At 39.0% G+C, this 14,720-nt stretch overlaps 1 protein-coding gene across 6 annotated transcripts in view; it reads left to right on the forward strand.

Annotated features, from left to right (window-relative positions):
- The first annotated feature begins 327 nt into the window (after positions 1-327).
- The window catches only part of ABC4 (UbiA prenyltransferase family protein), a 235,356-nt gene continuing 220,963 nt past the window's right edge, over positions 328-14,720 (forward strand). For 2 of the 6 annotated variants that reach the window (XM_089404432.1, XM_089404434.1), the window contains exon 1: positions 329-764. In XM_089404432.1, the coding sequence (XP_089260558.1) occupies positions 408-764 (357 nt within the window). In that variant the 5' untranslated portion in view covers positions 329-407. Of the gene's footprint in view, positions 765-14,720 lie in introns of all 6 variants that reach the window. The other 4 variants (XM_089404435.1, XM_089404433.1, XM_089404430.1 and 1 more) reach the window with 4 other exon arrangements.

The raw sequence follows: 14,720 nt of genomic DNA on the forward strand, positions 1-14,720 counted from the left end.
TTTGTTGAGAAGTTGGGAGCATTTATTGTGAAGCTTCACAGAAAAATGGCCGAATACATCAAATAGAAGAAGAAGCAATCTGTCCCATAGACTATCTTTAGCTTCGCGGACATTAAAATAATTTCTTTCTTTCTTTCTATGTATCTCTATAAGTTTAATCCAACACTATTTTTATTTAATTAAATCAAATTTAAATGGAGACTAACCGAAATTTTTTATCCATAATATTTTGAAAAACACACAATACTTGATCACAATAACTTTATTGAAATAAATTTAAAATTATATTTTCTTTTCAAAATTATTGGTGTTTTCTTGTAGATAACGTTGTTGGTAATTCACTGAAGGATGTGATGGGCCGACACTTTCCATACATCCACACGCAGGTCAGTTGAAGTTGAGTTAATATGATTGTGCCGACATGGGCGATGGTGATTGCTACGTGTCGTCCTATCTGTGTTTCACCCATTTCCCCGCCATTGTCATTCTGCAATTCTTCTTCAACCCCACATATTGTGGACCGCGGGAGATTAAGGACTCTCTGCTCTAAAAAGTCGATAAAATTACGAAGTTCCCATAAGCTATTCTTCACAGGCAGATGGGTTGGAAGAACCAAGGAACTGGGCTTGACCAGAGGATTTTGCATGAGCGGACTTAGTGAAGTTAACCAAGGAGAAGAAAATGAAGAACAAGTGTCCCGGGCTACACTCGTACGAAGGGCAATTAAGCTTCCTATATATACCGTGGCATTGGTTCCTCTCACGGTTAGCTTGCTTTTTCCTTCCCTCCCTCGTCTTAATTCATATGTTTATGGGTTGCATTTACCTATATATTACAGTGATTATTGTAATTATATTGGTTTTTTTCATTTTTCATTTGTATATTTGTTTAACTGACACAATGCTTGAATCGAGAGTGTTGTAAGCATCCCCTTTCAAACAGACATTAGATTCTGACTTCACCTTTCCATCTACCTGAATTTATAATGACAATGGGTCCACAGAGAATGAGTTTTGTTAGCCTCTAAGGCCTAAAGAGGCTATACAATACAACTCCTCTTTCAGTGTGGGACATGAAATTCAAAAGAATAACGACTTTTTTTGACCTCGGCAAAAATTGTAACTCTATTTAGCAGAGAAAAAAATTATAGACTGTAGATCGTTCCTGTATTCAAAAATTCCAGAGGGAAAAACTCCTGACCCCAACAGAAAAAAACACACACTCAAAAACAAAACAAAACACCTTCTAATGAAAGAGGCATGTAAGTATTTGTAATTGACCTTACAGTCAAATAGAACTGCACTGGGCTGTTCCTTTGATATATTCATTAACAGACAGAAAAATGTTACCGTAAAGGTCTCCTAAAGATCCATAGAATGATGAGAATTAAAAGAAACACCTCCGTATGTGCGTCCAAGAAGACTACACTATAACAGCCGGAAGCCAGAAGATTTCAAGCATCTTGAATTCAAAGGGTAAGATCAGGCATTGAAACTACATTCTCCATTTCCATGTGTGTCTGCTAAACCACTGCTACCTGTAAACCATCTTTGGACAAAGTGTCCACCTTTGTGTTAAGCCCCCTGCAAATTTGAATGTAAGAAAGCAAATCGAACACAGACCTTATTCTCTTAAGCTATTTATATCTCGGAGCTAGAACTAGACTTTCCATTTTGAATTTCCCAGTCACCCAATCCATTACAATGTTGGGATCACCAAAGACCTGCAACTTTGAAACATTCTTATCTGCATTCTTATCTGCTGCACACTTCATAAGCAAATTTAATGCAAACAATTCTGCATTGTTGGTAGAACTCCCTCCCAGGCCAGCTGTAAACTTTATAAAATGAGACTCAGAAAACTAAAGAATACCCCATGCCCCACACAGAGCTAGATTAGGGCCTTTTACTTGAAATATTAGTATTTTAATGTAAAGGAAGTCGAGCCTCTCTCCTTATAGACAGAGAGGCATTTTCTCATTTCACTCATGGTTGTATTGGGGGATAAATCCCTTAGCAATTCTAACATTTATGAAATTTTGTTGGAGTAATAGAGAGGCACTTCCTCATTTTCACTCATGGTTGGGTTGGGGGAGTAATCCGTTTACAAGTCTGAAATTTGTTAGAGTTATTTTGTCTTGAATTTGGTGCTATGAATGGAAGGCTAATGTACCTTATTCTGGAGATATTTTGTGGATAAATTTTTTCAACTTCTTTGACGTTTCATCCCTAGAGTTTATGGGCGAGCAACAATTTCTTGAGTAAGCGGTCTCTCTAAGTCTTGTGGATTTATTTGTTGAATGTATTAAGTGCAAATGTTCTTATCTAGTAGTGAAAGTGCATTCTCTTGTATTTTTCTTGGATAGATTCTATCTTGCAAACCCTAGGAAGAATGTTAAATTGAAGTTGTCTTGGAGCTTGCAAAAGTCATAGGAGGATCTTCTAGGATTAGTAGTGGACAACCCTAGTTATCACCCTATAGGAGGATCCTCTAAGGTTAGCCATGGACAACCTTAATAATCACCCTGTACCCATTCTTACCTTCTCAAAGGAGAACTAGTTGAGCCCATGCCCAATGAAAAGACACTAGTCTGCAGTCCTATCATCAAACTTTATATTACCAAGAGCTGTGAGTTTGTGTGATAACACAACCCATCTCCAGTAGTCTCATTTCAACATCATCTACAACATCTTTGAGATTGCTTGTTAATGTTAACCAGTCATTGGCGAATTTATGAGCAGAACTTACCTTACAAAAGAAATGCCCATATTTGAAGACAAGTTATTGTACAGTTTGTAACCAAGTCTTGAGGAGTTGTTTATAACCACCGAGGGGTTTTTCTTGCATAAATAATCTTGGGATAATTAAGTTAATCTCTTGAAGTACACTGAGCATAGGAGTATGACAAATGGAAGGCTGATCATCATTGGTGTCAAAATCTGTTACCATGGATCATTATTCATTTACTTTTGGAATAGAATTGAGAGGGCCAGGAGTTCAGATGTTTGGAGGTGCAGATTATGAAGGAAATATGGTTTACCAAGATCAGAATGATAAAATAGAGAATGAAGTCCCTAGTGTGGGGAATGTTGCATACAATTTTTTCCAAGACAAAATGAGTAACCAAGAGAGTTATCCCATTGAATGAAGAGACTGGCAGCAGTTCAACAACAGTCGGTCAGTAACATTACAGGAGGTGGGATATCTGTTATTTATAGCAGTTATCTGTCAAACTGATTCAGTGTATATTTGTGGCATAGATTGGTAAATCAACCAAAGAGAGGTTCTGGTATTGGTAGGGGTTGAACTCCGGAATCAAATGAGACCTACAGCATTCACATCAGCAGCATATATCCCATCGTTGATAGGACTATATTCAGGCCAAAGGGTTGCCCCTTCATGCTTTTAGCAAACCCTCACTCTTCCACAAGTAATGAAGAGAATTGTCCTCAAACAAGCAGCTACAGAATTACTTGAGGACTGGGTTTCTATAAGCCATAGCTGTGGCTTTGGTACTCTGTTTATGACAGAAAGCAAGCTAGCTGGCATACAAGGATACTGGTGATTCTTTTTGATTAGAATGAAGTAAAAGAATTTGAGTCACATGTGATAGACTCAGCAGAGAAAAGTGGTAATCATCTCAAGCTTGTCCTGTGCATAATGTTTTAACAAGATAATAAACACTGTTATTGTTACTGTAAAAAGCTTAGGAAAATTGGGATATTTGGACCCAGTGTGGCTGGACAGAGCATGTTAAAATTACAGGTGTGATTACATTACTAATATTACACTGAAGACAAATACAAAGTTTGGTGGGCAGAACTCATTGCTGGTTGACAAGTAAAAGAAACAGCTCCCCCTTATATCAGATGTGTTTCTTTTTAATAATTGGTGTTAGGAATCCACATTCAGGAATTGAGAATGGTCTATCTGTATGATTCTGTTGCAAATATTGACTGGCTATGCTTCTCTAAATGTGAAGCAATTGTCCGCATGCAAATGGAAAGTTTTGGAGATCTTCGATGATCTGTATTTTAAAGAAACGAGGTCTGATATATGACAAAATTTTCATGAAGAAATACATACTCTGTTGAGAACAGATCTAATGGATGCAAATTTATCGTTGGTATGTGCACCTAATATCTTCATATGCTAGAAAACTGGAAACTTGGAGGATCAGTTATTCTGTGGAAACACATGAGCAGCATCTCCTGAGGTTACTGTACACAGTATGCTGTAATACGTCGTCCAGATATGCCGAGGAGAGAGTCCATTCTCAGAATAGGCCAGATCTTATCAAATAAAAGGCCCTTGATACTTATATGCATGCTTATACATCGAATAAGTCTTGACTGGGGCCAACCTACAAACAGACATGAGGCTGACCTACAGGCCGAACTTTTAAAAGAAAAGTGACCTAAATGAACCTGGGGCTGACCTAGCATGGCAAATTTTGAAGTGACCTTAAATAAAATTTGATGGAACTGACATTACACAGAGGAAGGGTAAGCTGTGTACTTTGAAAGTCCTTATGTTCACGTATGGCTATGTGGCTTGCTTCATTGGTGAAGGAAATGACACCTTTGGAGAGCCCTTGAAGTTAAACGTACACCTTTGACAACCCTTGAAGTGAAACATACACCTTTGACAGCCCTTGTTTACAATGAAGGTTACTTCAATGATACTATAACTGATAGCATGGGAAGGCCCACTTTGGAGCCCCACTCTATTCCTTTGGATGGCTTTTCAAGGGTGAGCGTTGCACTTTGAAGGTCACATATGTCTACCCATAAGGAAAGACATGTAGCATCGCTTGCTTGAATGATGGAAGAAGCAAATTGTAGTGTGGTTTTTGTAGAATTGGCGTTTCCATGGTGACATTTAAGCTGGAGAATGTATCTTGAAGCCTTTCTGCGAAAATTTCTGAATCTAATAAACCAGAAATCCTACAGCAATAAACTGATTTACATTACCTACTTGTTTTCTTCATTTAACAAGTTATTTTCGGAAAATATTCAGAAAATACAAATGTAAATACACTGCAGCCTACACCACTATACAGATCAAGAACTGAAAAATAAATGAGACATTATGCAGAGGACACACTTATTTTTGGACTAATGTCCTTGGAAAAACCCAATGTGGGAAAACCGGTGCAACAACTCTGAGGGTTTTCTATTATTAAGTAGAAGTTCTGAATACAAATGATGGTTGACCTCCCGGCAAACCAGTTATAGAGAAATACAATAGTGGAGAACCTGAGTGAGTTTTACCTCACTTTACCGGACAAAATCCGGTTGATCCGACAACAAAACTAGCTGGCCCCGGCTACAACTTTGCTGCCCCTTCACAGTAACTGCGTGGGCCTGTGTGGAGCTCTTTCAGGCTCTGCGTCAGCCCTTCTACCCAATGCGTCAGCTTTTCCGGTAGCTCCCCGACTTTCTGCGTGGAAGGCAATTCTTCCTCTGCTTTGGCCCTCCTGGCTCTGTGTCAAGGCTGCGTGGGCCCAGACTGGCCTAGCATCAGCTCTCCCGGCTACTGTGCTACCTCCACAAGTCTCTCTCCGCCTCTCTGTCTGTATTCCCGAACTATCACTGCCCCTCAGCTGCAAGATCTCCCCAATCGATCTTCCTCCTGAGAACTTATCACCTCAGAAAATCGATTTCCTCAATCTCTCTGTGTGTCCTCTCCAACTGACCCCAAGCCTCCATTTATACTTTTTCTGTTGATGAATCAACGACCGAGATTAGGTCTCTAATCAACAATTAAGTTTAAATTAGACTTGATCGTCGTCTCTTAGAAGCTTCTCACCCATATTTTCATTAATACCCATTAATATTTTTATTTTCTTAAGTTTAGACTTAGGAACCCCATTAAAAATATTAATTATTTTAATAAAATACAATCCAGGTGGAATTTATCCAAATGAATTTTGGGTCCTGGAGATCTCATGTGTTCCAGCCCCTCCACAAAATTTCAGAGCTAGATCACATCCGATGTATGAAGGAAGATTTGGATTGTATTTGCTGATTTTGTGGAGAAGAAGGAGCTTTGAAGGACCTTTGGAGGCTGGATCCTCCACCAAAACCCCCTTTCTACCTCTCTTTTATGGGGATGGGTCAATTTTTGAGGGCTCATGCCCATTTGCTTTGTACATGTGCCCGAGTTTTGTAATTTAGATTAATTAATTGTTGAAGAGGACCTTTTGCTCTTCCAAAGGCTAGATTAGGGGCTTTTTACCTTAAAAATTAATATTTTAACATAAAAGAAGTTGAGCATCTTCTCTATAAATAGAGGTGCACTTCCTCTCATTTTCTCATGGTTGGACTGGGGGAGAGATCCCTTAGCAAGTCTGATTTTTTTGCGATTTTTCTGTCTTAAAATTTGGCTATGGATGGATGAGTTGATTGATTTTCTTGGGGATTTTGTTGATGTGAATGTTGATCTCTTTTCATGGGTGGTTATGGTAAATCTTGGATGAATGAATGGTTGATAAGGGAGGTTAACTTCTTTTATCTGTTTTTTATGTTTTATTGGATGGATGAATCATGTATTTTTTTGTTCTCCATAATAACCCTTGGCGGGCCCACCTGAAAGGGCTGCACACCAACCGACTCAATTAAGGGAGCCTAACCTTGACAGACCTGAGGAGAATCGAACCCATGCCTCGTGACAGAGGGCCAACGACCTAGCAGGGGGGCAGGATGAATCGTGTATTAAGCAGGTTAGCATGATATTTGCTCCCTGATCCTTGTTAAACTAACCCTCCCTTCCAAGTCTTGAGGAGAAGTCGAGATTTAGTGGCAGGAGCTGGAGTGGGAGCCTGGAGGCTAGAAGATTGAGTTTCCAGAGCAGCAACTGAGCAACAGAGTGAGAGAGATGCTGGTCCAAGCAAGGCTGATGCAGATCTGCGTAGGGTGACGCAGAGGCAGCAAGGAGCAACTCACCTTGAGCTAAGGTCAGTGTTGGATAACCGGTGGAAGTGAAGTTTTTCTCACTAAACTTTTGTCAGTCATTTTCTGTGTATGGAAAGCTAGATTTGAGCTTCCATAGATTTGTACTAAGATTTACTACTGCATAATAATAAAACCCTCAGCAGCTGCACCCGTTTTCCCAAGTTGGGTTTTTCCGGGGACATTTGTCCAAAAATAACGGTGTTTATTGTGTATATGCATCTATTCTTCCAATGTTTTTATTTCTTCCGCAATATTGTATTTGTGAAGGCTGCAGTATATATATTCCGATATTTGCTGTAGGAAACTGCAAATAATTTGGTTGATTAATTTAACAAATAGAAGAAACATTATCAGTTGCCGCAGTAGGATTCGGGGTCACCGAATTTTCACATGAGGAAGCAGTAACAAAGAAACTATTTATTATTTGAAAGGATAACTACTAAAAGGGCCTGGATTGCTCCACATACCTGTCAAACTTTCTCCTTCAAAGGTAGGAGAATCCTTGAATCTGTTTACAGCATCGATTATTATAGTCTGTTTGAAGAGCGCCACTGTGACCTTAGTAACAAGGTCATCACTCAGAATTGAAGGAATTAATTGGACATTTGCTAGTCTCAGTCAAAGAAGCCTATCCCAAGAGAATGCTTCATGTTTTGGGGTTTGTATTCGTTAGAGGATGAGCCCACTCCAAGAGGAATCCATATCAAGGTTACTGGACTGCACACCTGTGTTTAGGAAAAACTTTTATTTGGTTATTTTGAAACTGATAGTAATGAAAACAAGGATGCCGTAAGTGCATGCAGGAATTTCAAGATGAGATGAAGTTATCACTGATCAGGGGTAAAAGTTTTGAAGCATTAGAGATTTCAGCCAAATCTGAAATCTTTATTCCCTTCCAAGCAATAGGTTCATGAAAATCCAGTACAATAGCACCTTCTAGAGAGATGTTGCTAATAAATTGGAGAGGTAATGTGTGAGCTGAGAGACTATTGCACAGAGTTCTTACTTCTGTTCTAAGGCAAGAGACAATGTTGAATTAGAAAATGCAGAATTAGAATTTATTTTTCATAGAGAGGAAGTGTCTCACACAATGTCAGATCTGGAAACAGGGGTCTTGGAGAGACATTACAGGTTGTGTATCCTGTGTATCATTTACTAGTTTTGTGCTTGAGAACATTCTAAAAAGAGCAGAATTTTCTGAAGAAAACAAGGTTAGGGTAGACCACCATACATATTGTTATGCACCTTTGATTTTAATCTTGATTAGTAGACCTTCGAAGGGGTCATTGCTATGTTGCGTCCTCCCAAATTACAACTGACTTGTCTCACAGGGATATCACCAGTAGATTGAAATCTCAAATAAGTGGAACACCCTAACCCTGAGAGAAATGGATGGAGGTTAACCCTTAAAGACATGATCTAAGAAAAGTTACTACACAAATTAAGGAGGGTGTTCAAGTTTCCAACACCATCCTTGATACAAAATTGTAATAGCCAACATAAGTTTCAGATGTTGCTTACCGGCTCATCAAATGGTGTTGCTTGCAGCCAGATATTATAAAGGAAATGTGAGCATTTTGTCATGTATTGTTTCCCAGCAGGATGACTATCAAGGTGTTTTCTAGTGGATATTCCCTTTTCTTATATTGAGGAGATTTTGTCCTGTTGTCTCACCTTATTTACAGTGATAAACTAGCATCACAATTCAGCGTCCAAGAGTGACTGAAAGGCACATTGTCTTGACAGGTCTTGTTACACCTCATATTCACTTCAATGCACCCTATATTTTTTCACTGGATGTGACCTATCATGTGGGCAGATTGTTGTACCTATTGTATCATGATGAGTAAAAAATGTGACTATCATTGTACTACTCATGTATTTTATTGGGCTGTGGGCCATGCTTGGATGACTTATGTAGAAGTGTTTGGTCTAGGTGGTAGCCAAACCCCTATGTGTTTTGTCGTGGCATGTCCTTTTAGTCCCCATGTCAAGTATGCATTGCTCTATGGTTCTGGCTGACTATCCCTTGATGGTAGTAACTCACCATCATGTTGGTCTTTTATGGTCTAGGTAAGTATGCAATCATCTTGGGATGTATCTACTAGGAACATGATCTAGTGGAACCTCTGGTCTCATTTAGTGTTGCTCATGTTGTAAAGGTCATCATACCTATTCAGAAGCACCCTTATCTTATGCCCTAGCATGGACCCCCCTATCTTATGTATTATCACACTTTGGCTGTGGACTTTGAGAGATGATTCTGCAGTTGCTCATGCATTTTTGCGTTCTTGAGGTAGTCTCATAGGTCTCGAGGTAGTTCACGTATCCCAAGATACTAATCACATCCTTTGAGGCACATTTGTTCTATTTTCACATGCATGGGTTTCCTCTTGGCATGCCACATTGAAGATCCTAGAGCACTCTCTTTGTCATATTTTGAGTCATTTATCACTTGATTTGAAGGCCGACCCTCACATGTGGACTTCACACTAGTCGTTGGGGGATATTATGACTTGACTTGACTTGGAGGGTCGCTTCCCATTCTTTGTGGAGGTTCTTGCCTGAGATATGGATGTGGTCACACCTTGGAGACATCATTTTGATGACTTTGTACATGATTAGAGGCGTTGTCCACTTCTTGGGGGTTATTTCACATCATCCATGAGGTGGTTGGAGGGTAGATGTGGCATTTTCTTCATTGGAGGGAATCTTACCATGATTTGAGTTGTGTCCCATGCATTTCAAAAGGAATGTTGGCCTATTTCTCTAGGTCAATCTCTCTTTTTGTGGGTGTCCCCCCTCTTGGAAGTTCTATGTACATGTGGCATGTTTTGGTTGTAGCTTGACTTAGTCACATTGCTGATGTGGATTACAAGTCAACTTTTTGTCACATTGCTGATGTGGATTACAAGAATGAGAAGGATGTAGAGGCTTTATCTATAAATAAAGACTTTCCTCTCGTTCCAAATTGTTAGTTTTTGTTGGATATCATTTGAGAATACAATTTGTTGAAGATTCGCCTATTTGAGGTGTTGGTGTCAATTTTTGGAGTTCTTTCTTTCTTGGTTAGCTTCTTGGTGCATTCAAGATTTGTTGTGATAGTTCCAGAGTTATATTAGTTTTCAAGTTCAATACATTTGAGGGATAAGTCTACCTCTTGGAGCAAAGTGTATAGGGTTCATTCTCTTCCATCTTTCTTTAATGGTTTGGCAAGTGCTGAAATCTCTTGTCTTGTTTTTCCTTTAGTTCCTTGACAAGGGTTTCAAGTATTTTATTCATTTCATAGTTGATCTCGTTGGTGAAGGTTTTTCCCTTATGGAATCCCTTCTTATGGAGCCTCAGTCTTTATACCTTATCTTGATTAGATAAGAGATTGATCTAAACTAGGGTTCTAATCTCTTACCCTAATCCTTAAGATAGGAGTGATCAATTCTTGGAGGGATATGTGTCTCAATCATGTTACGTTCAAATTAGCAGGGTTGCCAAGGTCCTTGTAACTTGCTAGATAGGGGCCCACTGTGACCGTGGCCCAAGTCCTGACTCTTTAAGCCCAAATCTCTCCTAAATGGCTATGGGAGGATTCCCTTGAGATAACATTACCCAAATCAAGAATGATCAATGCCATCTATGTGGTCTTAGGTGAAGAGAGGAGTTAATTTGTTTGCTGCTGTACTGGTTTATTGTGTAAAATATGCAGTAAACTCTAAACAAGCAAAGTATAACACTTCAAGTTCAAGATATATAACAATGTAAATAGTTTATTGAGTGTAGTAAAAAAGACTAGCCAAATATGCAATTTTTTCTATGATTGAATCTTTGGTTAGAGGGGTTCTTTTGTTAATTTTCTTGCTGTCCTGTATTTGTAGATTGTAGAATCTGTAGAATAATGCACGGAGTCCGGACAACAACAATTCCCCAGGGAACTAGCCACTCAGATAGCGCTTTAGCACTATAGATCAAAATTCAAATAGCTTAGGCCGGGGAGGCTATGAGATGTAAGATAAACCCTTTTGGATCAATCCCAAGCTTCACACCAGCAGCAAAATGCAATTTTCAGCAAGGTGGAAAATGCTTTGTTGAGGTTAGGGGGTCAAACTCCATTAGGTGCACAACCTAGAAAATTTCCAGCAAGAAAAATAAAGTTACAGCAGCTGGAAAATGATATATTTAGACTCTAAGAACAAAACTTAATCGAGTAAATTCAACTTAGAGTCTACCTACAAGGTTCTAGTTAAAATACTTAATTGAAAAGTGCTTGGAACCTTGAGAAATCAGCTAGATCTGTTATGCTACAGCAATATATTTACACAGATTTGCAACATAAAACTTAATATACTGTGAAGAATATGTGGCAATAAAGTTTTAAAATAGGTATATTGATTCCTTGGTTCAAATGTGTCTTTAATGTTAAAAGCCCAAGGATAAAACTAGCTATTAAATGATAGAATCTTGAAGAACAAGCTAGTTAATTAAACTAATCTAAAATAGAAACTAAAAAAGTTTTGATTTTTTAAAATAAGAGATGGTTACTGTAATGTATCCAATGGATTAATTGCCCATGGGAAGACGAAATAACATATCCAACCCCGTAGGCTATGGTATTGATAAAGGGGGTAAATCCAATTATCAATGTTTTGGGGCAACATGGGTAAATTTTGGGGTAGATGGGGCAAAAGGCCCAAATTGGGGGTTGTTTTTGTAACACCTTACAATTGAGAAACCCCATGTTGGAATCTATAAATAAAGGAGAGTTGGAATCATATTTTCATTTTCAAGTTGGATTGGATACCTCTGAATTCTTGAGCTACTTCTGTGAGGGTTTTAAAATCTCTTTTTTTCTATTAGCTTCGGTGGAGGTGATCCCACCCTATCTAATCCTTTTGTCTAGTTTCGATGGAGCTGATGCCATCCTACCTAGACACCTTCTTTCCTTGTTCTGGCACAACATTGGAGCAATTCTAGTTTGGTTTTGAGGTTTAAAGACTTATCCTTGCCCTGGGACAACATATTCGTTGGAGCAAATCCGATTCCTCGTTAAGCAGTTTCTCTGACTGTTTCGTTAATCATCAAGTTTGACCTCATAAGACAACATATCACTCATATATTAGTTGGATATGTCAAAAATATTTTAGTGAGGTTTTGTTGGCTCTAAGGTCCAAGTTTTGGTAACAACGAGGGTGCAGAGTAGGGCATCACTCGGCTCTGTGGGAACATCAATAAATCTGGTTTGTGGATTCTCTTCTAAGGCTATGAGTAGCCATAGAAATCCTGTCGAGTCCCTATGCAAATGTCCACTCAACTATTTTCAAGGCATTTTGAGGGGCAACGAGCTAACTAGGTGTCCTAAAGCTAGAAATCACCTCACTAGGGCTGCAGGTATCCTTAGGGAAGGCAACTAAACCTCCACTCTTCTAGGTCTGTTGCTACCTTTAGGGTCTGTGCACAATCAAGGCCGATTCCAGGTAGTGTTTCCATCATACTGCAACTTCAGACTTGGGACAACAGAAGAAGGAATTGTCAATCGCTGACAAGAGGAACCAAGGGAGTCAAATCTTTGTGGCAACAATTGGACCATCTTGTAACAATACATTCCATCATAACTAGCAAAGGGTTATTAGATAGTGAGTTGCAATTCGTTTAGTTACACTTGATTTAAATAGTATTAGTGTCACTACAATTGAATGTTGGATTATTAAATTGTGATACTCTTGTATTGGGGAAATTATTGAGTGGATACACTCGTTGAATTGGGTAGTTAGCCCTAAGTTGTTGTGCCTAAATTGTTGGTTGAATATACTCACTGATATTGGGCAGTCAACCCTAAAATTAATGTGCTTTGATTGAGGTGTTATATTATTGTGGAAATCTGTTTCATGCACACTTAGAAGATATCTACTGTGGTATGAATGTCTTCTGTATGAATGTGTATTTGCTCTTGTTGTCTTGGAAAAGTAGTAACCATAACTGGAATTAGAATGTAAGATACCCCCTTGGAATACCTTAGAATTCCCTTGTAATGTTCCCAAAATAGGAAAAACAATGATATGCAAACAAATAGCAAATTTGCACCACATAAAATTTTAAAACAATTTAATAAACACCCAGAACAATCAGAAATATGGAAGCAGCTAAGCCATTTTATTATAAACTAAGCTTGCCTCAAAGGCAAGCGGAACAAAGCCTAGGTGATGAAATGACAACCCGAAGCTACAATCAACTGACCAACTGATGCATTGCGCAGTCCCCAACAATTCTGCACTGTTTATTGCAAAGATATAGTTGAAAACCCCACCTCTGGTGCTCACAAAATTCTGAAAATTTATATCTAAGCTCCTCAAGCAAAACCCAGAAAAACCCGAAAAGGGTTTGGCCTATTTCCAAGCCAAGGTCGAATCCACAAAATGGTGCAAATTCCCTAACGAACTAGCAATCCACCCTGTTATAAGAATGAGGATTTCATATCTGAATATCACCCGGAAAATTTTGAAATTTTAACCACAAACTCCTCTCACAAAACCTAGAAAAACCCATAAATGGTTTGGCCAGATTTTGACCTTCCAAAATCGACCTCCAATATGCCCCACGCCCTCCAAATTGCTCAAGAATACAGCCTGCAAGGGACACCAACGAAATCCTCCTCCCAAGCTCTGAAAATGAAGCAATCTCCTCCACAAATGCTTCCCTTAACTTCCCCGACAAAGTTCAGCCTCAAAGACTAATACTCTACCTCCCACGTGTGAGTGCTGCCTCTACGCTGGCCCAAGAAGTGCGAAAATCACACTGCAAAGAAGCACTCTCCTCCAACTCCCAAACTCTCTAAGATGACAACAAATCTCTTAGGCCTCCTCTCCGGAAAATCTCCCAACCAAACTCCACGACAAGTCACCACAAGCAAACTCGGCCTCCTCTTCACTGTGTCCTCTAGTAATACGCACCACCAGAAGATGAATGCAACCGCTAGAAATCACAACGAAATCCCTCCTCTGCAAGAATGAAGAAAAACCTTCCTAGGGTGGCACTCGAAGTCCCCCGAAGAAAGGGTGAGCTCTTCGCTTGAAGAACTCGTATTGAACAACAAATGACTCGGTTAAGCAACTCGAGCAACCAAAGAGAAATTGATATGCCAAAAGATGAATGAAATGAGGAGAGTTGCCTTCCTTATATAGATTTCGTGGAACACTTTTCCCTCCAATTTTACCTCCATCGTGGGCCCTCACTTAACCACCTCCATCCAAATCGGATTAGGGAGTGCATTTTTCCCTTGTGTGGGTAGCCCCCATGTGTAATTTAGCCACAACAAAAATGACTTTTCCCTAGTCTAATCTCCTAATAAAATCAAATGGACCCCACTATCTCCAAAATTGGCTCCAAAATGAAATAATTAGTCTTGTTCCAAATTAATTTAGGAGGGGGCATGACATCCCCCCTTGATTTTTGGAGTTTGGTTTGAATTTTCAGTTGTTGAAAGTCTGATATTCTATGTTGTAACAATCACTTATCACAAAACTTCTTTATGTTGCAATATTAGATAAACAATTGTAGATAGAACATAAATCAAATGCACAATATAAGACAACCATGAACAAAATAAGACAAGGAATTTAGGTCCAATGAACCCACAAGGGGCACCGGAAAACCCAACCAAATTCTTTTTCTATTAGAAATCTATTGTTTAGCAGAGGTACAAAGTACAATGTGAAAATTTCAAATATTGAAATCCTATGGCAATAACTGGAAATTATTTTTCTATTTGTTAATTAA

This window comes from Pinus tabuliformis, chromosome 2_2 (genome assembly GCF_031772625.1).
Source record: "Pinus tabuliformis cultivar Carrire ecotype Pingquan chromosome 2_2, CPIR1, whole genome shotgun sequence".
Lineage (NCBI taxonomy): Eukaryota > Viridiplantae > Streptophyta > Pinopsida > Pinales > Pinaceae > Pinus > Pinus tabuliformis.